At 36.1% G+C, this 27,471-nt stretch overlaps 2 protein-coding genes and 2 long non-coding RNA genes across 6 annotated transcripts; 1 reads left to right on the top strand and 3 right to left on the bottom strand.

Annotated features, from left to right (window-relative positions):
* Nucleotides 1-3,514: 3,514 nt before the first annotated feature.
* On the bottom strand, nucleotides 3,515-6,940 carry LOC148195859 (uncharacterized). Its single transcript, XR_015780767.1, has 2 exons — nucleotides 6,377-6,940; nucleotides 3,515-3,897 (listed from the first exon to the last, which is right to left on the bottom strand). It is a non-coding gene; the product is annotated as an uncharacterized LOC148195859 (long non-coding RNA).
* A 613-nt stretch (nucleotides 6,941-7,553) lies between these two features.
* On the top strand, nucleotides 7,554-10,951 carry HEME1 (Uroporphyrinogen decarboxylase). Of its 3 annotated transcripts, none has more exons than XM_047326956.2 (6): nucleotides 7,554-7,713; nucleotides 7,789-7,919; nucleotides 8,612-8,994; nucleotides 9,077-9,361; nucleotides 9,920-10,155; nucleotides 10,553-10,951. In XM_047326956.2, the coding sequence occupies exons 1-6, from the start codon at nucleotides 7,694-7,696 to the stop codon at nucleotides 10,719-10,721; spliced, it is 1,224 nt and encodes a 407-aa protein (XP_047182912.1). In that variant the 5' UTR covers nucleotides 7,554-7,693; the 3' UTR covers nucleotides 10,722-10,951. The 3 variants fall into 3 exon arrangements, with proteins under 3 accessions (XP_047182912.1, XP_047182911.1, XP_087950411.1); XM_047326955.2 differs by having other exon boundaries at nucleotides 7,593-7,713; nucleotides 7,786-7,919; XM_088094285.1 differs by lacking the exon at nucleotides 7,789-7,919 and having other exon boundaries at nucleotides 7,608-7,713.
* Nucleotides 10,952-14,675: 3,724 nt separating this feature from the next.
* LOC124849100 (GEM-like protein 2) lies at nucleotides 14,676-17,005 on the bottom strand. Its single transcript, XM_047326957.2, has 4 exons — nucleotides 16,585-17,005; nucleotides 16,400-16,507; nucleotides 15,267-15,547; nucleotides 14,676-15,034 (listed from the first exon to the last, which is right to left on the bottom strand). The coding sequence occupies exons 1-4, from the start codon at nucleotides 16,856-16,858 to the stop codon at nucleotides 14,834-14,836; spliced, it is 864 nt and encodes a 287-aa protein (XP_047182913.1). The 5' UTR covers nucleotides 16,859-17,005; the 3' UTR covers nucleotides 14,676-14,833.
* A 1,266-nt stretch (nucleotides 17,006-18,271) lies between these two features.
* LOC148195858 (uncharacterized) lies at nucleotides 18,272-25,538 on the bottom strand. Its single transcript, XR_015780768.1, has 3 exons — nucleotides 25,035-25,538; nucleotides 24,814-24,889; nucleotides 18,272-21,865 (listed from the first exon to the last, which is right to left on the bottom strand). It is a non-coding gene; the product is annotated as an uncharacterized LOC148195858 (long non-coding RNA).
* Between the last annotated feature and the right edge of the window lie 1,933 nt (nucleotides 25,539-27,471).

Here is a 27,471-nt window from a genome sequence, read left to right as displayed (position 1 = left end):
CACAATCGGCAAGTATGACCGAATCGTTCAAGTAATAAAACTTGGTAAGACCAAGTATCGTTCTTCCCAAAGGACTCACGGCCTAGTTTAGTTATGTGATTTCTTGATTAGCTAAGACTTAAGAAAACAATAATTGAAATTTTAATATGCAAGACGAAAATAAACATGTATGCATGAATTGATCAATGGCAAAGACATAAGATAAACACTTTCAATGGATTAAATGAATGAATATGTTGTTGGGGGTCAATTTCATCTCATCCACTCTCATATATTTTAGGAATTCCTCTTTCAAATCATCATTGTTAATGCCACTCTCTAATGTACCATTCTAGATGGCTTCTCCCTAATCAAATAGTTCATACAATTCCTAGCATTCCTAATGATTAGTTCATGTGTGCAGGAGCTTAAGGCAACCAATATAATGTTGTCAGTAAAATATTGGGAGAAATTCCCCGGATCTAGATTTCCCCGTACGTGTCCGTATCAACAAAACCAATAATCATGCATTAGAATGAGTTAAACAATGCAAGCATTGAGCAAAGAGGAAAAACCCTAACTAATGATGAAAAGAAAGCATATGTCTTAATTCAAAGATGTATTCAACAAATCCATATATGAGAGCTTCAAGAGATTACATTGATTCCCCAACAAACATACAAGGTTTAGTTCACCATATTCATGGTGAACCTAGATGAATAACAATGAAAGTATGAAAGAATAAACCCAATAAAGGTGAAGAGGTAGCCTGAGCATCCAAGATCCTCCTTCAAAGGGGTGAAAGAGAGAGTGTTTGCCTCGTTTCTGCCAAAGATACTAACTAAAGGACGTGCAAGCCCTTAAATACTAATCTAGAGTTACAAAAGATTATAAAAGTCCAAGCCCAAAAAGTGCCGCTCAGCGCCATTTACCGCTCAGCGGTGGTTACGCGTCTTCTTTCTTCCCCTCAGCGGCCATTTGCCCCTCAGCGGTTCCAACGCCACCTCTTGAGTGCCGCTCAGCGGTAGTTTGCCGCTGAGCGGTGCCTTCGACTTCTCCTTTTTGCACTCTTTCTTGTCTTTTCTAATGTCCTCTCTCTCATTCTTCACTTCTTTCACCAAATTCACCTCAAAACCTGCACAAAAACACTCAAATCAAGCATAAACCTGTCCAGCTCTCTTATTTCTGAAAATATAAACAAAATGCATGATTTCAAGCTAGTTTCTAAGTCTAAAGGTTGCTTTTAGTATCACTTTTAAGCATGAAAATAACAGTTTTTCAACTGTTATCAGTGTTAAAGTGAAAAGTATCAGTATTGGACGTAATTCCATGATCCTCAAGGGGGATACATGGTGGTACCCTCAGTGTTTAGAATGAATTGCATGGTAGTTCAGTCTTGGGGGTTATCCTGAAACTACAATGGTTGATCATTCTCAAGTAGAGAGGATTGAACCATGTTGTGAGTAGTAACAGGAGGTCCTAGTCTTGGGTGCTTCCAGTATGGCCCAAGGTGAATGATAACGGACTAACCTCGTGAGTGTGGTAGGATGAAACCCATTGACAATGGCTTTGCAAAGCAGTAGAGGCCACCAGGAGTGCACGACCCGCCATAGCTCGGCAATCATTCTAAGTCCGAACGAGTCAAGTTTAAGTGCAACAAGTCATGTGGGTGTAGTGTACTGTATCTGTCTTTGATTGCATATTGCTTGTGACTGCTATAACATGATTTTTATATCTAGATCACACTTGCTTGTGTGATTGTGTTTGCTTGGGTATGCTTTTTTGTGCAATGATCATCCACTTGGATGTGAGCCGAGATGGATGAGGTGCCTCTGGAGTAGGGTTTGGAGGAAGATGATGTTGCTGCTTAGTCTCCTTAGGATTCTATCAGTTATTCCTTATCTTTGAAAATACTCTAGTATGCTTAAGTTTTAAATTTTGACTCCTTATCGGATGACTGTAAGCTTAACAAACTTTATTTACAGTCTACTCTAATTGTTCTCTTTTATTTAAATGTGGACCTACTATGTTATATGCTTCTATATAATCTGGGATGTTACAGCTTCCCTTACCTCAAAGCAACTTGACTAAACCTCTCCACAATTTTGCTAAACTGCAAGTGATCCTAGGACAACCTACAGATTTTGGGTTGGTGAAAGGAAACCAACCACCAAACCAGAAACAGAATCAAAACCCAAATGAAGAACCGATGAACACATGCAAAAACGAACAGTGCTTGCATGTACCAGAAATTGCAAAAATTTCAAGAATCAAAGAGAGACAAACTTACCGACTCTAAACACGAAATTGATCGATGGAAAAGGAAGCCCTTGATCTCAGGATCGCCTAGGGAGGTTCTGATCACCGATCAGATGAACCAATAGTGAGTAATTTTAGAGAGAAGGAGGAGAAAAGGTAGAAGATATTGTTTTTAGAGATATAACGTACTAATATAATGAACTGAGTGTTTTAAAACTTCTATTTATATTGTTAGCTTATTTTAACACTAAGTGGTTAGTTTTATAATTTTAATACATCTATCTACTCTTAACAGTCTATTTTCTGAGTCCTTACATTAAACATTTTATAATTTTTTTTATATATAAAACAAGTGTTATTGTTCTTTGTTAGGAAGAAAAAGTGTTTTGTGAATTCAGAGGAAAAGGATGAAGGGAAATTGTTGATGAAACGGTGAAGATAATCATAGGACGGAGCGAACACGCCAGCAAGGTCACCTCCGACCACCTTCCCCTGCCGACCCCTCCCTTCTCGGATTTCGATGACGCACCCATTACCGGTCTCCTCGACACTGATGACGCTCATTACAACATGTCATTATTTGATTGGAAACCATTATTATACCCTACACTACTTGAAAGAAATTAGGTGGTAGATAAAAGACTTAATGGCTATTCAATCTTTTTCTTACTTAAAAGTATGTTAATTTTAAGAAAAACCCTTTAAATTTTTATGTTTTAAATCTTTCATTAGAAAATTTTCATTTTTCAGATTCCTTAAAAAGTGTTGTTTAGCATTTGCTTAATCAGAACAACCAAACACAGGCATAAATGAGGCAAAGAAGGAGTGTTTATGAATTGTCCTCCATGTCAGGCAGATTTTCACTTATTTATTTGGATAGCTCCAATAAAGATTCTATTTCCCTTAAAAGGTTAAATGTATCACTCATTGATATAATAAGGAAATTCATCTCTTCCTTCAGCACCTTTATAACACTATTGTGCCCCATGGTTAGACTTGTCATATTAGTTCATTTTATAGATTTTAATCCTAGTCCATATGGGTAGGACCAAAAAAACCCCACAAAACTAAAAAAGCTCTTATTAAAAAAATCCATAAGATCAAATATTCACATAGTTCTATGGGTTAGAGCCAGCCCATAAACCTTCCTTTTTAGAATGAGAAAAATATAATAATAAATCAAAAATTTGGAAATAATTAAGTAAAAGTCCAAGAACATACCGTTGTAATAAATCGGGAATCCATATCATAAATATAAAATAAAACACATTGTTCATAGTGCACCAAATAAAATAAAATATTCCAATTTCTACTTTGAGTCCAATCATTGAGAAAAATGATCCACATTCAAATTGTCAATATCCTCCGTGATATCAAATGGAAGAAACATATATGCAACTTTGATAGATTTGGCAAGAGACAGTGCAACACATACAACAACTCCTCTAGCAATGACTCCAAATAGATCTAAAACTATTACCTAGGGATAACATAATTAAGAGGGAGAGTTGTGCAACAGACTTCTCAATGATGTTAACACTTTCTTGAAGACCTCTTGTAAGACCATTGTAAGTAAGAGATTTTCTCAGCACAAGTCATGATGTCTATGGGCTCACCAGGCATAGAAACAGGTGTCTGGATGCAACAACTACCTCTTCACTACATAGTAAAAGTATTCTAAACAATCAATAGAAACCCATACAAGAATCTTAAACTCACTGAGGAGAAGCTACTAAAAAAAAGTAAAGCAATACACATAATATCAGAATCATGTGAACATGTTTTACCACCAGCATCTACAAGAATTATTCTCATATTAATATGTAATACATTATTTAGTTTTCCTCACCTCCATAATTTCTAATCAAGACTAAGGGGCAGCGCTTTTATTCGATTCTCGGCCAATCAAGTTAAAATGATGAGCAGTGCTTACACAATCAGTCCTTGCACATTCCTCTAACCCATTTTAATTTTTCAAAAACAACTTTCATTGATAAATGACGCAACAAAACGCCAAAACTGCCGGGAAGTATAGTAGACCATTATAGATGGTAGACCATTATAGATGGTAGACCATTATGGATACTTCAATTCATTCATTTTCAACACAAAGAATCATGTTAGGAGTGAATCATAGTGGAAATTAGAACAAATACTCATCCAGCTTCAACATGAAAACCTAAATCCAATTAATTAATTTAAACAACGGGAACTATTTCAGGTTTAACCATCAATGCTTTAAAATCGAAAATCGAAACTACCAAACCTCAAGGAAAGACAACTAAGAACAAACATTGTAATTAGTATGTATATCCTCACTACCAAACTTGCCATTATGAAGAAACCATTCTCAGGCAATAATAACATGATAGGTATTTCTACTAAATATTGAATAAGAATTAAAGGGGCAGAAAGTTGCATTCATAAACCAATTAAAAAGATTGCTAAGGAAAAATTGACTTATTAGAAACGGTTTCTGTTAATTCATAAACCTCTAGCAGAATTTTGCAGGATTTCAAATGGTCCACTAAGACGGCTTATTGGAAGGTGACTTTATTTTATATTTATGTGATGAGTTCGTGATGAGAAAGGTATTCCCCATTATACTACTACCTATCAACTTAATTTAAATATTCACATAAGCTTCATCCCCTCCCTTTTTTCCCATACAAAGATAAATGGTCATTGAAATAAGAAGGAACTCTGAGAGGCATGAAAAAGTGTATGTTTATGGTGTCTTGCTAACTATTATGGATTCCAAAACCGAACCACCAATCCATTAGAATTCAAGTTTGGTGGGGCAATAGGAAATTAAGCAAAATAGTGGAGCTTTCTGGTATGTTTCCAAGTGAAGCAAAGAAGTAGGTAATGCAGATATGCAGCTGAGAAAGTTGTAGATGAATGAGTGAAATCCAAGCGAAAGATGAAAACTCAACTATGCATTGAAAACGTACCTTATAGAACAAGAATTATAAACTCAACTATGCATTGAAAACATATCTCACGGATCTCATAAAAGGAGTCACTAAGTACAAGTTGGAAACTCTTCTCTCACCCTCTCCTCTCATTCAAACCTCCTATATTCCTCATGTATTTCCTTTTTCTCTCAACAAAAAGCTAACAACATGCATCACAAAGTCAAAGTAATTCTTCCCCTCCCCACTTTTTTTTTTCTGAGATATAAGTCCCTCCAAACTCTAGTCTACTCTCTGGTTGACTCAGAATAAGATCACACATTCACCTTAAGAAACTATACATTTAAGCATGCATATGTTCTTATCTAGGTATCTACATCTCAGAAGATCATGGTTCCAAATGGGAAAAAACTCACGAAGAGACACACACCATCTCTTAACTCTACATCTTAATATATTATTTTCCTACAACCAACCACAATCTTCTTATCACCAAAATTATAAAGCACTTCTACAGCAAAAAAGATAAATCATGGTCTACAAACTTTAAACTTGAATTGGTTTTAGTCAATGCAACAATTAGTAGTGTTTTTTATCATCCCAGAAGGATACATAATAAAATTGAAGGAAAAAGTATGCACTTGTGCCTAAAAGACAAGATAATTTAATATTTCATTAACGAGAGCTTAAAATATGTGCTTAAAATATGTCAGGTTCTTTTTTCTTGGAATATTGATAATAGTTCCAATTCCAAAAATACTAAAGCCCAAACAAGGAAAAGAAATCATGAATATACTTTTTTATTGCTAAAATAATCACCTTAGCTCCAAGATATTCAAGTATACCTCTATAGGTGCTTTCTTCTTTTTGAACATGACTAGTAAATTCAATTCAAAAACTTCCCCTTTGCAAAAAACCTATTTATTGGAATTATAGTAAACCATATAACAGAAAAGAATAACAGAACCAACTAATCTGTTACACTTCTTATCTTTTCCATTTCCTATAATAATGCTATGGACCATTTCAACATATAAATTTTATCGTACTCCTATTCAATGAAACCTCAACTTTACCAGAGGTGGTCTATTCATTGCTAAAATCACTAATTATAAGGATTTTCCAAAGATATTCTTAAACCCCACAAAAGGCAAACGATTAACTAAAACGCATCCCACCCACACATCCTAACCTCGTCGACGATTTTCCAAAGAAATCCTAACCTTAAAAATTCTCCTCGATCGACGTTGCAACGCTTATACCACCGTGTACTGGGGTCGAATGTTGCTGTCGAGCTCCACCGCGTGTGTTGCTATCAAGCTCCAGCTGCTGACGAGCTCCACTAGTGGTAGTTGAAGAAGGTTGTGAGCATAAGTTTTGGGGGTCAAGGCCCTAATTCAATGCCAACCCATTTAATGGGGGATTTTGAGACAAGAGGCTTTGAAAACACACCCTACAGTGTGGGTCAAAAAGATGGAGTTTAGCTCTGTGAAAGTACAAGACTAGCCTTAGGACTCAAAGATAGATTGACAGCTCTCCCCGTGGTGAGCTTTGAAACAAGGTACAACCACCATAATCACTCTTAAAATCAACGGGAGAAAAAGTCACAATAAATCTACAGTGAAGAGTGTTTATGCAATCTTTCCAAAAACACAAAATTACGCTAACGTGTTCGTTCCGTCACATTCTATGATTATCTTCACTATTTCATAACCGATCTTTCTTCTTCTTTTTTTCTTTGAATCCACAAAATACTGTTTCTCCACAACAAAGCAAAGTGGCAGTTGTTTTAGTAAACAAAATAACACGTAATACATTGATATTGCAGCTCATCAAACCCTTAACGGCAGTAAAAAATTAACAAAAAAACCTATCTTTTACATATTTTAAAAACAAATTATTTTAAAAACCAAATTAAGATTTCTATACAAATGCAAGAATGAAAATTTTAACCTAAAAATAATTAATTGATATGACTATATACTGTTGAATGAATAAAGAAAGTTTACACCAAAATAAAGTTATAAAATAAAAATTCATTATTAATTATTATATATTTCTTATCTTAATTATATATATATATATATATATATATATATATATATATATATATATATATATAAATTTAAATAATACTCAAAATAAATCTTCCATATTATTTCTTATGGAAAGCAAATTAGAACTTTAGAAACTGTAAGACATTAATGTTCTTATAATTAATGTTTTTCTAAAATAATTAATACAAAACATTATAATTACGATTTTTACTTTAGAAAAAAGGGAATGGAGTATTTTCTTATCACCTCATTTGGTTGAACTAAAAAACACTAATGAATTTGTCATACACGAAAGATAACTTTTTTATTTCAACGTATGTAAAACTTACAATGCATCCGTGATATATAGAACAAAATTGTGAGTTGACGCGTGGCTCTCACTCTTGTGTGTGTCCCTACCGGAGAAGAAGAAGAGAAACTGAAAGATAAGGAAGCCAAACTCAGCAAAGCAATTAACAAAGGACTCGTCTTTCCCTTCTACCAATGGCTACTTCCATTAACAGGTTTTTCCCATATCTCTCACACGCGCCCTTTTTCATCACATTCAATTTAACTCGTGAATTTCTCGTTTGAAGCAGTGTTCTTGGGTGGAAATATTCCTCCTTTTTCTCACAATCCAATGCCTTCAACGTGGTTTCGCCTCCTTTCAAACCAAAATCCCCACTCTCCAAGTTTTCTCCCACTTGCTCTGCCGCCTCCTCTTCCTCTGGTACCTTTCGTTTCTTCCTTCACTTTGCCTTTTCAACTCAAATCAGGAACTGGGTTCATCTCTTTTTTTCTTAATTGTGCTCAATTTCAGTTGGGGTATTTGGGGGCGGTTGTTTTGAGGGGGAAATGTTGTTGCTTGGTCTATATGTGACACTCTGCAATATGCCAGCACCTCTCATTGTGTGGTGCTAGAAAAGGGTATTTCCGATAACAAATGAATTATTTGTGGGATTGTAGAATTTGACTGAAGCAATAAAGAGGAAAAGAAAACGAATATGGTTTTTTTTTTTTTTTAGAAGAATACAGTTATGTGGCTAAGGTTTTAAATTATGATAGCCTGTTCCAGTAGTGTTTTTTTTTTGTCCATCCTTGATATTGTTGAAAATCGGGGATAAATGAAGCTGATGTGGCTTCAGTTGCAGTCGCAGATACCCCAAAAGCCTATTGCAATCAAATTTGAGTTTGCAAACTGTTTTTTTATAACCTTGTCTGTTCCTAAAAGCTGTGTAACTTAGTTTTACGAATTTGCAAATTCTTGAAAAGGGAGGAGGAACCTGTATTATTCAAACAATCCTGTTGAAGAGAGTGTCATGAGCTTGTGTTCAGCCTTTGATTTTTGTGTTTCATGATAGACACGTCCATGCAAACATGCAGAAATTGGTTTGGATGATTTTTCTTTTCTATTTTATTTAGATCCACTATTGGTTAAGGCTGCCAGGGGAGACCCTGTTGGTCGTCCTCCAGCATGGATGATGCGACAGGCAGGAAGGTACATGGCTGTTTACAGAAAGCTTGCTGAGAAATATCCATCCTTCAGAGAGAGGTCAGAAACAACTGACCTCATTGTGGAAATTTCTTTGCAGCCTTGGAAAGCTTTCAGGCCTGATGGAGTCATTATCTTCTCGGACATTCTTACACCACTTCCTGCATTTGGAGTTGATTTTGACATAGAAGACATAAGGGGACCTGTTATACATTCCCCCATTCGTTCTGAAGAGGGATTGAAAACTTTGCATCCAATTGACCTTGACAAGCTTAGATTTGTTGGAGAATCACTTAACATACTGCGCCGAGAGGTAAAATTTATATTGACACATCAATCACGTCATGGCCATCCTACTGATCATGTGTCTCCCTTACTGATTCTATTTTATTCAGGTTGGTGGTCATGCTGCTGTTTTGGGTTTTGTGGGAGCTCCTTGGACAATTGCAACATACATTGTGGAAGGGGGTACAACACGCACATATACAACCATTAAGAGCATGTGCCACACTGCTCCACATGTATTGAAGACTTTGCTTTCTCATTTGACGCAGGCAATAGCTGATTATGTTATTTTCCAAGTGGAGTCTGGGGCTCACTGCATACAAATATTTGACTCATGGGGTGGACAACTACCACCTGATATGTGGGAACGCTGGTCAAAGCCTTATATTAAAGAGGTAAGTGGGAAAAGTATCCTCATTTCTTTCTTGGATGATGAAATTTCATTTTAATTTTTTAAACTTTTCAATTTGGGATTCTTGTTATATTAAGCCTCCACTTTTGCTTTTAACTTATAACAGCTTTGACTTCAAGTTAGTTCTTTAGTTGGAGAAAGGAAAACAGTATGTAGCTTGCTGAGGTTTGCAACAATAAGCAGATTTTGCGGTAGACTAAAGCTACACTGCTCTAAGCCTCCTTGATTTGTATTTTTTGGTTCACTTGGTAGAAATATGACCAGATTTAAACCTCTTAAATGTAATTTTTCTGGGCTAAAAAGAAAATCTTTGTAACATGTATGAGAATAAGTTCAATGGATTTCAATATTATGACTCTTACTTTCTGGGGAGGGGGGAATCCAAATCAGATGATGCAACTTTACGTGCTCCTTTTAATATTTTATTAAGATTACTATTGCTGTCAGTATCATTTTACAATACACAAACTCAAGGTTAGATACTATCTTACCCTTCTCCAGTTTTTGGCTTTTTGTCATGTACTGCTTTCTGAATGTCCAGATTGTAAATTTGGTCAAGAAAAAATGCCCTGAGGTACCAATTGTTCTTTATATAAATGGAAATGGTGGCCTTCTGGAGCGTATGAAAGACACTGGAGTTGATGTTATAGGGCTAGACTGGACAGTGGATATGGCAGATGGAAGAAGAAGATTGGGTAGTGGGATTGGTGTGCAGGGAAATGTGGACCCTGCCTACTTATTCTCCCCTCTTGCTGCCCTGACTGAAGAAATTCAGAGGTTGGTGACATAATTTCCTGGTGCTTTGGTATTCATGACGTAATTCCATAAGTTCATATATAATATAACTAGACATGTAGTCATTCACTTTAGTCCTTTTTGTTACAAGCAAATGTCTAGGTTGCATATTTTCTGTTCATGATCTGGTGTCTAAGATGTGGAGTTCAACCACCCTCGCGATTTGCTTAATTAGCGGTGGCGGATTTGAAAATAATTAAACAGATAACAGCAGCAACTAACAACAAAGAAGCAGGGGAAAAACACTCTTTACATAGCTATGTTATTGATCTTATAGTCTCAATAATGAAGTAACTCAAATTAGACTTGGTGACTAGGTTGATGTCAGTTGTGTATCAATGAATTATCTTGACTTCTTCATATGATAATTATTTGTCAGGGTTGTGAGGTGTGCGGGGCCCAGACGGCACATCCTTAATCTAGGGCATGGTGTTCTTGTTGGCACACCTGAAGAAGCTGTTGCACATTTCTTTGAAGTAGCTAGGAGCTTGCAGTTTGACGCACTTTTTCAAAACAATGCGGCAAAAGACCCTAATCTAGTAGCATAAGCACGATGCCTCAAGTGTTGCTATTTGTTTTACATTGTATTGGAGTTATTTCAAGATCTTCTCCAAATGAAGGGTGTAGGTTAGTCCTTTCTTTGTCTTATGCTGCTATGATATGATCAAAAGTCTGAGCATTTACACATTTCTGTACCGGCTAACTAGATGAAGTTGTGATTTGACGTTCTAATGTATTTATAATTGATTTGATAAATTAACATTAGTGTTCCTTCCAACTGCATAATTTTTGTAAATTCCTCTAGACTTGCGGTGACACCTGTCCTTGTACTATTAGTTTATTTCAAAGAATTAATTAATATAGAATTTTTTATGCCTTGTCTGCTCAAATGGTACCTGACCTACGTTTTAACATTTGTTAAAATTAACTTATATGGAACTAAAAGAGTCTTCAATAGAAAGCTTCCTAATAAAATTTTGAAATAGAAAGTGATATTTTTTTATATAGTATTTTCCAACATGCACACTTATGTTTCTGAAAATTGTTATTTTGCTAATCTATTTAAACTGTAAGTTGCTTGGGCTTATGATATTTGTTTTTAACTTTGTTCAGAAAAATGTGCTTAACAAGTTACGTGACATCTGATAAGCTTTTTCATTTGCAAAAATAAAAAATGGTATTTAAAGAAAAAGTAAAGTATAACAATTTCATAAACACACTGTTAGGAATTTGGGTAAGAATCCTAACTTTCTACCTCACTCGCACACTTCAATAACACTCACAACAAGAATTGGTAATGAATCGGCTGTATTCACATCAAAGAATCAAGAATACAACTGGGAAAAACCAGGAGCTTAACCTCCTTCAGCAGGTCTGAACCAGTCTACAACTCAGAGTACAAAACTGTCTACTTGTAACTACAAAAGAGATCCTTTTTATAGACCTTTTCCCACCCCCTTAACTGCTCAACAGTTAAGTACTCATCTTTATTTCTTTACTATCTTACTCCTTTCATAAACCCTCCATGTCCTAACATTACTCCCCCCTTGAAGATCAACCTTGTCCCCAAGGTTGAACTCTGGAAAATGCTCTTGCATTGTTATCTTGTCTTCCCAAGTTGCACTATCCGCCCCTCCTACTTGCCATTCAACTAGAACCTGCTCCCGCCTGTCCTCCCCTTGCTGTTGGATCCTTCTATCCAATACCTTGGTTGGCTAGCAAGATGGCCCCTCCATCTGCAAATCCACTGGCCGAAAAAGCCGATATCTCCATTCGTTGTGGCTCCACTTCAACCTCCTCCTCTTCATCTTCCGCTAATTACACTACCCGTAAATTCCTCTCAGGGCATTGGTGCCCAGGGCTGAAGGCCCCCCCCCCACATCTAAAACACCTCCCTTCTTCCCTTCGTTTTAGAAATTCTAGGTAGGGAAAGTTTCGCGAGTTCCTTCCTCTACTATCACTTCCCACGGGGCTTCCTCCTCTCGCCGAACTACTCCCTGCCGCGCTGTATCGTCTCACTGATCTGACGCTCTCGGTTGGGGTCGTTCTTCCTGGGTTACTCCTAATGGGTTCGGTTTTCACCACCACCGCCCCTCCTCCTGTCGTTCGACCCCAAGATTGGGTATTCTTGGGTGCTGTCCAACTGTTCAGACCTAACCCGCGTAGCGCCTCTTCGACATCCCGCGCGATTTTCACTACTGCCATAAGATTTCACGGATCGTGTGGCCGTATTTGGCACCGCAACTCCTCTCTCAGTCCCGCCAGGAAATATCCCAATAATTGGTCGTCTAAAAACGCCTTCGTCTGTCCAGCCAATGCTTCGAAATCCTGTACATAATCCTCCACGGTGCCCATTTGCGTCATCGCCTCCATTCTTTCAAAAATCCCGCCTCGATGGCGACTTTCAAACCTGATCAACATTGCCTCCTTAAGCCCCTCCCATGATCGGTCGCTCACTTTATCCTTCCAAAACTTAAACCAATAACCGGCGCTTCCCTCCATGCTAATATGGGCCAATTCTATCTTCTCCGCCTCCGCCACCTTCTTTAATTCAAAGAATTTTTCGGCCCGGTTGATCCAGTTCAGAGGGTCGGGTCCTTCAAAGGTGGGTAATTCCACTCTTCGCCTCCAATTGGGTAGGTTCTCTGATCGCTCCCCATCTCTCTCCACCTCTGCGTCGTCGCACAGGTCCCTCCAATTGCCGTTGACTGAACCCTGGCTTTCGTCGAAGTTCTCATCGGCATGTTTGGTGCGCGCACCCATCAACCGCATAAGTTCTTGGATATCCTTGCACATCGTTATCGAGTCTTGTCGGTTTGCTGCTGACTCCGCCTTCAATCCGTCTATGGCCATTTCAAGATGTTCCATTCGTCCTTCAACTACGTTCATTCTTCTGTCAATTCGGTTCTCCAGAGCATGTAACTTCCCTTCCATCGTGTTTTCCCTCCAATTTGGATCTGGTAGGTCGGACCACTTTGTTAGGAATCTGGGTAAGAATCCTAACTTTCTACCTCACTCGCAAACTTCAATAACACTAACAACAAGAATTGGTAATGAATCGGCTGTATTCACATCAAATAATCAAGAATACAACTAGGAAAAACCAGGAGCTTAACCTCCTTCATCAGGTCTGAACCGGTCTACAACTCAGAGTACAAAACTGTCTACTTGTAACTACAAAAGAGGTCCTTTTTATAGACCTTTTCCAGCCTTCTTAACTGCTCAACAGTTAAGTACTCATCTTTATTTCTCTACTATCTTTCTCCTTTCATAAACCCTCCATGTCCTAACACACACCAAAATAAAAAGGCTTAATACCTCTTTTTGTCCCTTTTTATAAGGGAAATGTTCAAGTTCGTCCTACCTTTTTTAAGAATTTCAATGTGATCCCAAGTTGTGAAAAAAGTGTCCAATTAAATCCTTTTTGGTCACGGCGTTAAATATTTAACGATCCAGCTGACAGCGTAGAGTGATCTGTGCAATGTGGTTGTTTACCTTCCTAACATGGCAGTTGACGTGGCAGTGGCAGTGATTAAAAAATTCTGAGTTAGGGTTTGGGTATTTTCTCCCATCCTTACTTCTACAGTTTGGAGCCAATTGGATTCGAAGCTGTTACAGGGCACAAACAACGTTTGTTTTGTTTAGTTTGGGACTTTGTGTACCCTTCTGCCCCGGGTGGCATTGATACCCCATGGTCAAACAACGTTTGTTTTGTTTAGTTAGGGATAGAGGGGTTTGGTACTTGGAGGGTGTGAGAAAGAGTGAGAAAGAGCTAGGGGAGCAACTTTATTCTTCCTCATATATGTTTTCGGGTTCGGGGACAACCCCAGCCCTAGGGAAAACTCTCCTGCCGTGCAAGTAGCAGTGGGGTTCTCTTTGTTCTCCCTCTTTTCTCTGTTCGAGCTTGACGTTGCAGGAGATCCTCATCCTCTCTGTTCTGGTTCGCGGGCGCAGTGGTCATGACCGTAGCATCTCTAGCGACTACGCAGCACAGGGGTTTCTGTTCTCGCATTTCTTTTGACTCATGATTGGTTTTTCGAGTTAGGGTTTTCTTTTTACAGGAACTCTTCTTCTTTCCAAAATTCCTTCTTTTGACTCTTCTTTTTACACTGTCACTGCCACGTCAACTGCCACGTCAACTGCCACCTTATGAAGATAAACAGCCACGTTGCACAGTGTCAGCTGGATCGTTAAATATTTAACGCCGTGACCAAAAAGGATTTAATTGGACACTTTTTTCACAACTTGGGACTACATTGAACTTTTTAAAAAAGGTAGGACGAACTTGAACATTTCCCTTATAAAAAGGGACAAAAAGAGGTATTAAGCCAAATAAAAATTAAGAAAATCGAGTGATTTAACTGAGTATGGAATCGTTCATGTTGAGAGAAAAATATATTCAATTTTTGTGCTTTCAAGATCATGAGGGTGTTACTCATTACTTTTAACAAAGTGGGTTTTCAAATAAATTGGAACAGAGTTTTCTTAAATAAAGAACATAGTGAAAAAGTATAACATGCATTATTTTAGGTTTATTTTTTGGGTTTAACATGGGGAAGGGTGCATAGAAGAGTTTGCTCATTGTGTTAAGTTCTGTTATGAGCCTTTTCTTAAAGGTACATGCAAATCCAAGAGTAATTTTAAGCACATAGGTGAAGTGTTACTGCATGAACACAGGGATGGTTCCTGCCTTATGCTTTAGAGCCTCGTTTACTGTCTTGAGAGCCTTGTCATATGACAAAAATCCCATAAAATTGAACTTGTAGCCATCCGTTGTGATAACCTGCATGTGTTTTTCTGATGGATTCAATCCATTTGTAAGAGAACAGACTTTGCTCAACTGGTCCAGATTCACTATCACCTACGTATTCCCCAGAAAAAAAAAATCAGTACTCCTTACCAGAAAGTTCATCTCATTAAACACTTGTCTCACTTTGATTAAAGAAATGTATGAATCTTCTGGTTTAGTTTAAATGGGGTCTGTTTTTTTTTTTTTTGTAACATAATGAATAGTGTGTGAACATCAATCCTTCAAAAAACTAATTCAAGTGAATTGCTTGAAATCATGACAAGGCAATGAGGAAAACAAGAACCTTATAATAAATGCATTGATGCTGCTGCTGCAGGGAGAATGGATGATGGCATAGTGGATGGTCACTGCAAAATGCTAATCTTTTAGTTGATATATAAAGCGTTCCAATCACAGGCTTGGAGTCTGTGGATAGGTAGCAAGCATATGGCTGTAAGAGTTTCTCTCCTGGGAAAGCCCCAAATGTTTGCTGAAATAGCTTTTCAGGACCTCCTGATGCAAGTACCTTTGTTCCTTGAATAAGTTTAGCAATTGCAGCATCAGCTGGTTTAGAACTAACCCTTACTGGCACACAAAATAGATTACAGTTAAGTCAGAACAGGATCTCAAACACTTAAATGGGTCTCATCATAATTAAATAACCAAGGCCTAGGATGAATTAGCTCCTATCTTATGTGAGCCTTTTAATTAAGTATTTCATTCTTTATTTCAGGAAAATAAAACTTAAAAGGTTTGTAAATGATGTTTGAAAATTAGATGAGGTATTTCCAAACATTTAAATTTTATAAGTTAATTTTAATTCATGAGACTTTTATAGGATCGTGGAAATTTTTTTCGTTTCTAAATAAACTCATCATAGGCATCATAGTCATCACATGAAAAATCTATTAAAATAAATAAATATCTGAATTTAAAGCATTAAATCACTTATACTATGATTTCTTTCATGAAAAAAATGAGAAATTTTAATCTTTATATGCTTAGAAAGATGTAAACACCAAATAGCATGATACAAACTCAATAGAGCTTAGAAAAAGTTTTCTTTAACAGAAAATATATATTTTTTTATTTATTTATTTTGATACTATACCATTGCTCATCCTACAAATGAATTGTTTAACTTCATGAGGACTCAAAATTTGGTATGTCTGTATAAAAATTAGGCCAACTCAATTAGTTGAACTTTAACTAACTTGACTGGTTTAGTATGCAAGAAAGTCTGAAGCGAGCCTTTGTTATTTATTTATTCATTGTGTGTATGATATGGTAAAAGTAAAAAATATCATGTATTCAACTTCGAAGTGATGGTGGACAAGTTTACCAATATTTCATGAAAGAAACAAATATTACAAAGTTAAAGAGGGCAATAATCTTTCCATCATGCGACTGAGAAAAAAAAGGCAGAAGAAAACTCACAGTGATGAAGTATATTGTTAACCATGGTCTCAGCTTGTTTAGTTGTTTCTTGAACCTTCTTGCCATAATTATTTATTGCACCATATATTTTATCCCTCGAATTGGAATCTGAAATCATGATGGGAAAATCAGTGAAACAAAAATAAATTTAGTTACTGAAACAGAACCTCTTGAAAATTTCTCACGTCTGTCAGCTGCTGCCGGGGAAGGGGGAGCAGAGGAAATATAAACATAAGGATTGTTGCTTTCAATGGTAGTTGTACTTGTAACAGTAATCTCTGTGTGATAACTCATAATTTCCCTGTTTGGAGAAACAAGTGAGCTTGACACTAGAAGGTACAAAGTTTGATAAAAGAACAAATAGATAGGAGAGGAACAAGTAGAGTTGGCAAAGTTAGAAAAGGAGGGCTGGGATGCAGGGAGAATAGCTAGAGAAGAATGTGGGGCCAATATAGTCATTCAATATGAATCCAAATTTGGAGAAAAATAGAAACGGAAGATAAGAATATGAAATAGATGTGTAAGTGATACAGAGAACAAAGGAATCATAGATAAAGTTGTGGAAATATATTGTAAAAGTAGAATAACGTTTTCTTACCAGAATGGTGTAATTTTACACTGAATTTATGTAAATGGACAAAAAATTTAAATTTTACAATTATGGATAAGTTGTGTCACATATACATGATTTTGTTGGAAAGAAGTCGTAGGCATGATTTATACATCCAATTGTTAAGTGATTGTTTAGACTTTCCAATTGATTAAGCATAAGTTGAAATTTTACAATACTAAATCATTGTTTAGACTTTTCATTAGTCAAACATAACTTGAATTTTTATAATGTTAAGCCATCACTTATTAAACTTGTCAATTGACCAAACAACCAAATTGATGGTGAGATTGAGAGAAGGACATCATAAATGAGTAGGGTGACAACCAACTTTAATGTGTTTGTTACGGTTGACATCAAGTTGGATAATACTAATATTATTAGCATGAAGACGAGTTGCTTTATGTTTTGGAAAAAACTTCCAATTATCTATTAAACTAAACAATCTTAGATAAGTATGAGATAACATGTTATTTAGACTTAGTACAGAATTTTGAAACATGAAATTTTTTTTCACTCTTCTAAAAGATAAGGGTATAACCAAGAAATATACTCCTACTATAAACTAAACGACTAATGGCTAACCTAATCAACATAATTATGAATTAAAGAAATTTCTCCAAACATGGTTATTAACAAGAGGAATAGTTCCTTCCAAATCAAAATTTCAATATTTTGAATACATATCAAAATGCATAATGCAAAAGATCAAAAGTAACTTTGATACGTAATTATTTCCGTTGATTCATATACTAAAAACATTTCCAACTCACCACTTGAATACCAATAATTTTCTCCGTGTATAAGTCATTGCTATATTAGTATATACTCCTATCAAGGGAAAACAATTTTTAACCATGAGTACATCTATGATAACTTACATTGTCATTTATCCAATGACATGCTTTCTAAAACTCTATTAGTAGAATTTGGACACAAATGATTGACATAAAATCGCAATAAATTAAACTATTAGCAAGAAAAATACAATAATTATTGAAGAATGCAAAAAGTGAAAAAATACAACTAACAAAAAGTCAAGATCAATGCATCTAGAGAAAAAGTAATAACCTATCGACATATATGAACAAAATGTCATAAAAAAAGATGTAAATATAAAATAAAAGATTTGTAGTTGTTACAATGAGAAAGGAGATAAAAAGTATTCATGTAACAAATATATATTTAAATTTATATACATAAAATATATTTATTTTCGGATATTACTCAAACAATAAATGAAGAATGTAACATCCCAAAAATACAATATAAAACCATATCATAGAATAGTCACAATTAACAATATTACAGTTCTGAAAGAAAAAGGAGGTACATTTATGGCCGAATGGCCTTACAACAATACTCCAGAATTTAACTTTACAAATTGAAAGACTAAACCGAACGGTTCCAAAACTAAGCTTACACCGAACGGTTATACAAAAAAGAACTAATTCTAATAATCGAACGGTCTTAAGGTTCAACTTTAACTTCCACTTCTTCCAAAGCCTCTTCAGCAAACACTCGCCCCCTTCTTGCTCACATCCACAGGATGATCATTGCAACAGGAAGAATAACCGGACGAACAACATGACAAGACAGAAAAGTAGGGTAAGTATATGTAATTTAATTAATTCAGTAAAACTTATAATTCACACAATTCTGAGATAAACCAACAGGTCAATCATGCAACAGCCAATCATACATTCCAACCATAACCATACAATAATACATGCGATGACCGACCACTTTACTCATGCAACTTTCAATCATGAAACTTTCAATCATCAATTTAGACTTGCTCAAGCTTTCCAAAGGCACAGAAACAACAAATTCCAAAAATCACCTTTGCTATATCAAATTATGAAGTAAAATACATCAATTAAACCAACCAAATTCAGTTTTCCAGGGATTCAAAGATGGACAGCAAAGAAAAATGACTCAAAGAAGGGTCAATACACAGAACTAAGCTAAAATTACAGTGCTTAGTATGATTAAACTCAGACTGGCAAAGCAAAGAGTGATAGCACGGTGAAAAAAACTAGAATAAAGTTGAAACAGTGGAATGCTAGTGTTTATGCACAACCAAGCTATGCAAATTGCATTTCATTGCTTGTAAGGATTTGCTACACTTTTAGCATCATTCAACAACACTAAACAATGTTGTACCACACTTCAGAATCAAAGGAAAACAGCTGAAACAGATTTAAGAGTTTCAAACCAGAAACAAAAAAATTCTGCAGTAGAATTCATTAGAATTAAAATAGATTTGCTTCTTTGGTGCTTCAGCTTGTATCACCAAGGCTAGAACAAGTCTTCATTGACTTTATTGATAGATATACAACTTATCCAACTGATAACAGTTGAAAAACTGTTATTTTCATGCTTAAAATTGATACTAAAAGCAACCTTTATACTTAGAAACTAGCTTGAAATCAAGCTTTTCTTCATATTTTTAGAAATAAGAGAGCTGGATAGGTTTATGCTTGATTTCAGTGTTTTTGTGCAGGTTTTAAGGTGAATTTAGTGAAAGAAGTGAAGAAGGAGAGAGATGGAATCAGAAAAGACATAAAAAAGTGCAAAAGGAGAAGCCGCAAGTACCGCTCAGCGGCAGTTTACCGCTGAGCGGCAGTTTACCGCTGAGCGGCACTCAGGAGCTCACGGGAGGACCGCTGAGGGGCAAAATGGCCGCTGAGGGGAAGAAACGACTCACGCACTTACCGCTGAGCGGTACTTTACCGCTGAGCGGCACACTTATGGGCTTGGACCTAGATTTTTTGTAATTTTAGAATAGTATATAAGCTTTAGGACGTCCTAGGGTTTGTATATTTGGCAAAGACGAAGCAAACACTCTCTCTTCCACCCCTTTGAAGGAGGATCTTGGATGCTCAGGCTACCTCTTCACCTTTCTAGGGTTTTATCTTTCATTCTTTCATTATTGTTCATCTAGGTTCACCATGAATATGGTGAACTAAACCTTGTATGTTTGTTGGGGAATCAATGTAATCTTTTGAAGCTCTCATATATGGAATTTGTGCTTGCATCTTAATCTAAGATTTATGCTTTCTTTCATCATTAGTTAGGGTTTTTCCTCTTTGCTTAATGCTTGCTTTGTTTAACTCATTCAATGCATGATTATTGATTTTGTCGATACGGGAACGTACGGGGAAGTCTAGATCCGGGGAATTTCTCCCAATAAGTATATTGGTTGCCTTAAGCTCCTGCACTTGATGAACTAATTATTAGGAATGCTAGGAATTGTATGAACTTGTAATTATGGAGAAGCCTTCTTGAAAGGTACTTTAGAGAGTGGCATTAACAATGATGATTTGAATGTTGAATTCCTAAAATATATGAGAGTGGATAAGATGAAATTGAACCCCAACAACATATTCATATATATCTTTCATTGAAAGTGCGTGTCTTTTGCTTTTGCCATTGATCAACCTCATGCATACATGTTTAATTTCGTCTTTTGCATATTAAAATCCAATTATTTCGTTCTTAAGTCCTAGCTAATCAACAAATCACATAACTAAACTAGGCCGTGAGTCCTTTGGGAGAACGATACTTGGTCTTACCAAGTTTATTACTTGAAACGATTCGGTCATACTTGTCGATTGTAAAACAAGTTTGTGACATCATATTTTGGTGTTCATAAATTTGTCCATCACCAACACTCCAAACTCAAGCAAACCAAAATAAAAAACCAGTTGAATAGAAAACCAAACTGAAACAGAATTAAAACTGCAAATATGGAATGCACAAGACTAAAACATAACTGGAATTGAAAAATAAAGTTGGAAGAGACATAAGCAATGAAGTTTTACCGATTATAATGAAAAACAAACATAAACACAAACTGGAAACACGAAATTAGAACTGGAAACCCAAATACAGCTTAAAACAGAAATGAAAAAAGAAACAGAAACAGTGAACTGGAAAACTGGAAACAGACAGCACAATGTGACACACAAATGAAGTTGAAAATGGAAGGAATGACTTAGCTATGGGTGCGTGGATGACCACAGCTCATTATACCACTTGATGGAGACTAATCCCAGCTGGAATCATGCAGGCAGAAGCTCCAGACCAGAAGAAATCAGCAGTGGAAGAAGGTGCAGCGAAATGATGAAAAAAGTGAAGTATATGAAGTGTTTTAATGGAGGAGAGGTGTATGGGTGAAGCTTCACAGCTTAGAGGGCCTTCCTATAGAGGAAGGAAGCTTGAGGAATGGAGAAGAAGTAGTAAATCATAGGTGACTTAAGAGCACCAAAGCTGGAAAGCAAATTCTGCAGCATATCATTAAGCTCAAAAGTGAGAAAATACAAAGAGGAGGCCCTCTTATTTATAGGTGAAGAGGAGCCTCATTTCTGATTTAATTCCCTCCTAAATTCAAATTATTTAACATAGGAGGCAGGTCCATTTTGATCCAGCAAGGTCCATGCCTCATTCCAACTCAGCCAGCAAGGTTCATGCCTCATTCCAAGTCAGCCAAGTCACATGGAATGGTCTTCTCTCGGGTGAAAAATGCTTTTGTATTTCCCTTCCGCAAGCAAGTTCCCTTTTTGGCTCCTTTGCTTTCCTTTATTGAATTAACTTCTTGGATGGCTCAATCATGGTCTCCAAGCTTTATTAGTCCCTACAAAACAAAGTATAAGTGCTTTAGTTAAAAAAAGAAGGATTTTTATAAGTAACCTTCCATAGAAGTAAAATGTTAGGTGATCCTTCTTCTTCTTGAATCTTCCTTGCCATGGCTCTAGTAAGAGGTCCAATGTGATTCCTTGATGGTCTTCCATCAGACCCTCCCTCTTGAAAAGGATTTGTCCTCAGATCTGCTTCATCCTGTTGATCATCTCCTGTGAAAGGAATTAAATCGCAGATGTTAAAAGTAGGACTGACACCATAACTTTCAGGAAGATCTAATATGTATGCATTATCATTTATCCTTTTGATCACTTTGAAAGGACCATCTCCTCTTCGACTAAGTTTGGACTTTCGTTGAGAGGGAAATCTTTCCTTTCTCAAATGAAGCCAAACTAAGTCTCCTTCTTCAAAAACTATTTTCTTTCTCCCTTTGTTGTTATACTCTGCATATTTTTAGGTTTGTTTTTCAATTTGGGTTTTAACCTTCTCATGTAATTTCTTGATAAACTCTGTTTTAGATACACCTTCTTTATGAAGAAAAGAAGATGATTCTGGAAGAGGTAGTAAATTAAGAGGTGTAATAGGGTTTAAACCATAAACAACCTCAAAAGGAGAAAGATTAGTAGTCTTGTGAACTACTCTATTATAAGCAAATTCAATATGAGGTAGATGATCATCCCAACTTTTATTATTACCTCTTAATATTACCCTTAACAAAGTAGATAGAGATCTATTTACTACTTCAGTTTGCCCATCAGTTTGTGGGTGACATGTGGTAGAAAATAGAAGTTTACTTCCTAACTTTTCCCATAAATTTTTCCAAAAATGGCTTAGGAACTTAACATCTCTATCAGACACTATGGTTTTGGGTAAGCCATGCAATCTCACTATTTCTTTGAAGAAGAGTCTAGAGATATAGCTAGCATCATCTACTTTGTGGCAGGGTATAAAATGTGCCATTTTACTAAAACGATCTACTACCACAAATATAGAATCATACCCCTTTTGAGTTCTTGGCAATCCTAGAACAAAATCCATGCTTATGTCTTCCCAAGGGGTATTAACTATGGGAAGAGGTGTATAGAGTCCAATGTGATTCCTTGATGGTCTTCCATCAAGCTGCCACCCGAGGTTAGTCTGTTATACCTCGCCCAAGTTCATCTTATGGACTAGGACGTCCTGCCATTCTCACACATGATTTACTCCTCTCTACTTGAGAATGAGTAATCACATAATATCAGGATAAATGCCAGGTAAGCATAACCACATTCATACTTTACCATTCAATAGCCAATCCTGAGATATTCCTCCCTGGAATACTCCTTCATATCCATACTATTCCATTCATATCACATTTTAAATACCATCATACTTCATCATCAATACATTCAAAACGAACCCAGAACACAAGATCCCATCTTAGAACAGAACTGAAAGAAATAACCTCCATCTTAGAAGCAAGCTCGAACAAGAGAATACTTTTTAGACTAACGTAACCAAACGCTTAGTGTAAGACCGAGCGGTCTTTCACTTATCCACAGAACAGGACCAAACGGTCCATACTAGGTAAGACTCATCAGAAGCCGAACACTTATTGTAATACAGAACGTTTACTCGATGCTCAATAGTTATGACCAAACAGTCTTTACTACACAAAACTCCAGGAATGTACGAAATACATATAATTAGACTTAACCGAAAATCATGAAAGCTTTTAAACGAAACCTAAGAACTTAAACCGAACACTACAAGCTTTAACTGGACACTACTTAGTTGGACCTAACACTCCTAGTTTCAAATATAAGTACCACTAGTGTAGAATTGGCCTTTGACGTCACCCAATAGACGTCCATCCACAAAAACACCAACGTAAATAATTGACCGGTGGCATATCTGTAAATAAGTGGGACTGTAGACGTCCGTTGTGGGGGGGGAGGGGGGGGGGGGGGGGGCGGACGCCTATAATATTATAGACGTCGGGGCCCCTCCAACGGACGTTTAAGAGGCTGAAGCAATTAACTCTTCAACTTCCCTGTCAGCCTTTTAAACGTCCGTTCTGGGGGGCAGGACGTCTATAATATTATAGACGTCGGGGCTCCTCCAACGGACGTTTAAGTGGCAGTTTGAAGAGTTAACTTTTTCAGCCTCTTAAACGTCCGTTGGAGGGGCCCCGACATGTATAATATTATAGACACCCCCCCCCCCCCACAATGGACGTTTAAGAGGCTGACAGGGAAGTTGAAGAGTTAATTGCTTTAGCCTCTTAAACGTCCGTTGGAGGGGCCCCGACATGTATAATATTATAGACGTCCGCCCCCCCATAACGGACGTTTAAGTTGCTGATAGGGCAGTTGAAGTGTTCAGCCTCTTAAACGTCCGTTGTAGGGGCCCCGACGTGTATAATATTATAGACGTCCGCCCCCCAGAATGGACGTTTAAGAGGCTGACAGGGAAGTTGAAGAGTTAATTGCTTCAGTCTCTTAAACGTCCGTTGGAGGGGCCCCGACGTCTATAATATTATAGACGTTCTGCCCGCCCCACAACGGACGTTTAAGTTGTTGACAGGGTAGTTGAAGAATTAATTGTGTTCAGCCTCTTAAATGTCCGTTCTAGGGGGCCGGACGTCTATAATATTATAGACGTCCGCCGCCCCCCCCCCCCCCCCCCCACAACTGAGCTTATACAATGAAGAAATATATTCTAATTATAATTACATATAATTTATTTTCAACAGAGGATAAGTATAATATTTAAAAATTTAAGTATTATTGAATACCTTAACTAAGCTGATTACGAAGTATAAATAGGAAACTATATGTAGACCGAACGCTTATTTACAAGTATAATAATAGAAAATCGATCGATCATTAACTGAAATGCTCCAGAGAAGGAGAATCCAGTCTAGACCGAATGCCCAATGGAAAACCAAACGGTCACGAATGACTCTTGGCGATAATTACAGAATCATGCAGAATTCTACAGACTTAGGATCAGACCTTATTCCTACCTAGTTCATGCCATTTCTAAATCATCAACACATACAGATTCACAACCAACAAACTCAATATTTAATATCAACTAAATAACCAAACAGAACATCATTCAAACATGCAACCATTCACAATCAGAGAATCATAATTAAATTACAAGCTTTCCTTACCTCGAAACCCAAAAAGCTACTATGCTTCTACAGTATTGCCTACACCGTCAGAACGTTTATACCCTCTTACAAACCCCTGATCGGTGAAGAGGAACCCATCATAGAATCAAAGACAGAAACTAGATTCAGAGGAGAGTTTGATGAATACATGTAAGCTGAACAGTGCTTGCATGTAACAGAAAAATACATAAATCATAAAAGGACGAAGGGTTTTAACTTACCAATTCCAAACAGCCACTTGATTGGTTTAAAAGAGAGAGCTTGGCACCAAGATTATTTAGGTGCTGCCTGAATGATGATCGGAGAAAAGGAAAGATAAGAGTTTGTAGAGAGAAGGAAAAGATTGTAGAGAGAAGGAGAAGAAAATGAAGAGCTCAGAAGGTTGGAGAAGATGAGTGCATGCAGAAAAGTGGCACAAAATTTGAAAACTTGACTTATAAACTACCGTCAAAACCGATCGTCCACTCTGCAGTCCATACCTGTCTTCTACTTTCTGAATTTCAGAAACCCTTGCACCTACACCTGGCTTCCACTAACACAGGATTTTTAAGGGTCCTGACAAAGAAACTCTCTACTTTTCTTGGATTCTTAATTAACACTTGTCTACCTTCACAAAAATACTTCAACCACTCTAAACAATAAAACGAAAGCTTGAACGAATTTGCGTGAAAGCAATTTATGAATGTTGAACTATGCGCAATAAAAGAAAATACTCTGAACTAATCTGTATATGGCTCATTGTCGAGGAAATGAGAAATAAAGTAACTATTAAAGTATTACTACAAATGTGATGGCGAATATATTCAAGATATAAAGAACACATTATAAAAGAAAGATGCTGCCAATTTAGAATTTGATGCTAAAAAGCAGTCTCAAAATTATAATTTGTATATTTGCACTTAAACAAAATTTTTGCTCTTACAACACATTATTAAAATAATGTCTTCCTCTTCATGTAACTTATGATTGAATGTATTTAAATTAAATTACAAATAAAGTTTCTCAGCTGTTGTTTACTTAATGAAAAAATTATGTTGATGAAAAATAGAAATGACACAAGGTAAAACTCTTAAATTATTAACATAAAAAAAGTTGACAAATAACTTTATTTTTGAGATATCCTAATTTTATATTGAATAAAAATTCCAAATATTCACGGTTCTTGTTGTATCAGAACCTATTCCCCCATTGTTAAAGAAAGTGGATGCCCAAAAGCAACTTGCAATTCATCTTCAAAATCAGTAGCTTATTTAAAAGGGGAAGAGTGTATATCTAAAAAACTTACTAAATTATAATAACCACTTTTAAATTAATTCTTCATTTTTATACTAACTTTTTATTTTTATTTTCCTTCATATTATTAAAAGGCTCGTGTTTGAAACTTGCTCTACAACCTTTGAGTAATAAAATGATACAAAAGGTAACACGGAAAAATTGGGCAGAGTAAGGTAAGAACGGGGGATAAATCAGCCCTTTCAGTGAACTCATAATTAGAATAAATCAATCCCTGAACAATTAAGTTACTCAAATTCAAGTTAAAAAATATTATAGTTGAAACAAATAATCTATGCAAGAGAGTGAAGATTGAGGTCAAATAATATATTCAAGGAGGAACTAGATTATTGAAACAAATACCTTTTATATGTTAAAAAGTGGTATTCCCTGCAAAAATCCTAGTATACGTGAAAACAATATTTAACAAAAATTTATAAAAAAACATCAATACTTATGCTGTATTCACTTAGGGGAGATTGGGGGAGATGATTTGGGGGAGAGTGATTGAATGAATTTGAGGAGATTTGAAGGTAAATTTTTTTGTGTTTACTTGGGTGGATTTAGAGGTAATTGAGAGTAGATTTAGAGGTAAAGTTTGTGAGAATTAGTGTAGGATTTGATTGATGTGATAATTTAAAAAAAATTGTTTAATTGGTAGAAATTAAAGATTACCAAAATGCCCCTAGTTATTAAAGTGATATAAAATGATAATTGTTAATGTTATATTTAATTGTAAATATGTTTATAAAGAGTAAAAAATTAAAAATAATGTTGAAAATTAATTTTTAAAAAGTAAAAAAATTATAATTTTTTAAAATGAATTTATTTTTAATTGTAGTATTTGTTTGTAATATAATTTAGTTCCAATAAGTATGAATTTATTGTTATGGAAGTGAGATTTATTAATTTTGAATACAACCGATAATTAAACGAAGTTATAACACATGACATAAAATAAAAAGTGCGAACATAAGTGAATTTAAGAAAAATAATCATCTAATACATTCACGGACAAGTAAGGTACTTAATCATCTAAATGGTGAAGAATTAAGTTAACATTCTGATTCAGGTGAGCAAATTGTCGGTTCATGTCGATGGATAGGTTTGCCAAGTTATCTTCAATACGCTGAACCCACACCTGCATTTGTTCCATACCCTGCATTCTGTGTTGCAAGTCTTGAACCCCCTCCCACATTTGAGTCATCATATTAGGATTTGATTGATGTGGAGGAGGTTGCACAGGGTTCTCATGGTGGTGTGGTTGGTCTTCTTCTTCATCATCACCAACATCGTGTTTGCAAACACCGTTTACATTAACAATATTCAACCTCTTCAAAGAATTAATTGAAAAATGACGTATGGTCCCAATATGAGTGTTGAGAT

Source organism: Vigna umbellata, chromosome 7 (genome assembly GCF_029865625.1).
Source record: "Vigna umbellata cultivar VRB3 chromosome 7, Vumbellata_1.0, whole genome shotgun sequence".
Taxonomy (NCBI): domain Eukaryota; kingdom Viridiplantae; phylum Streptophyta; class Magnoliopsida; order Fabales; family Fabaceae; genus Vigna; species Vigna umbellata.
This window is presented reverse-complemented; position numbering and strand designations above follow the sequence as displayed.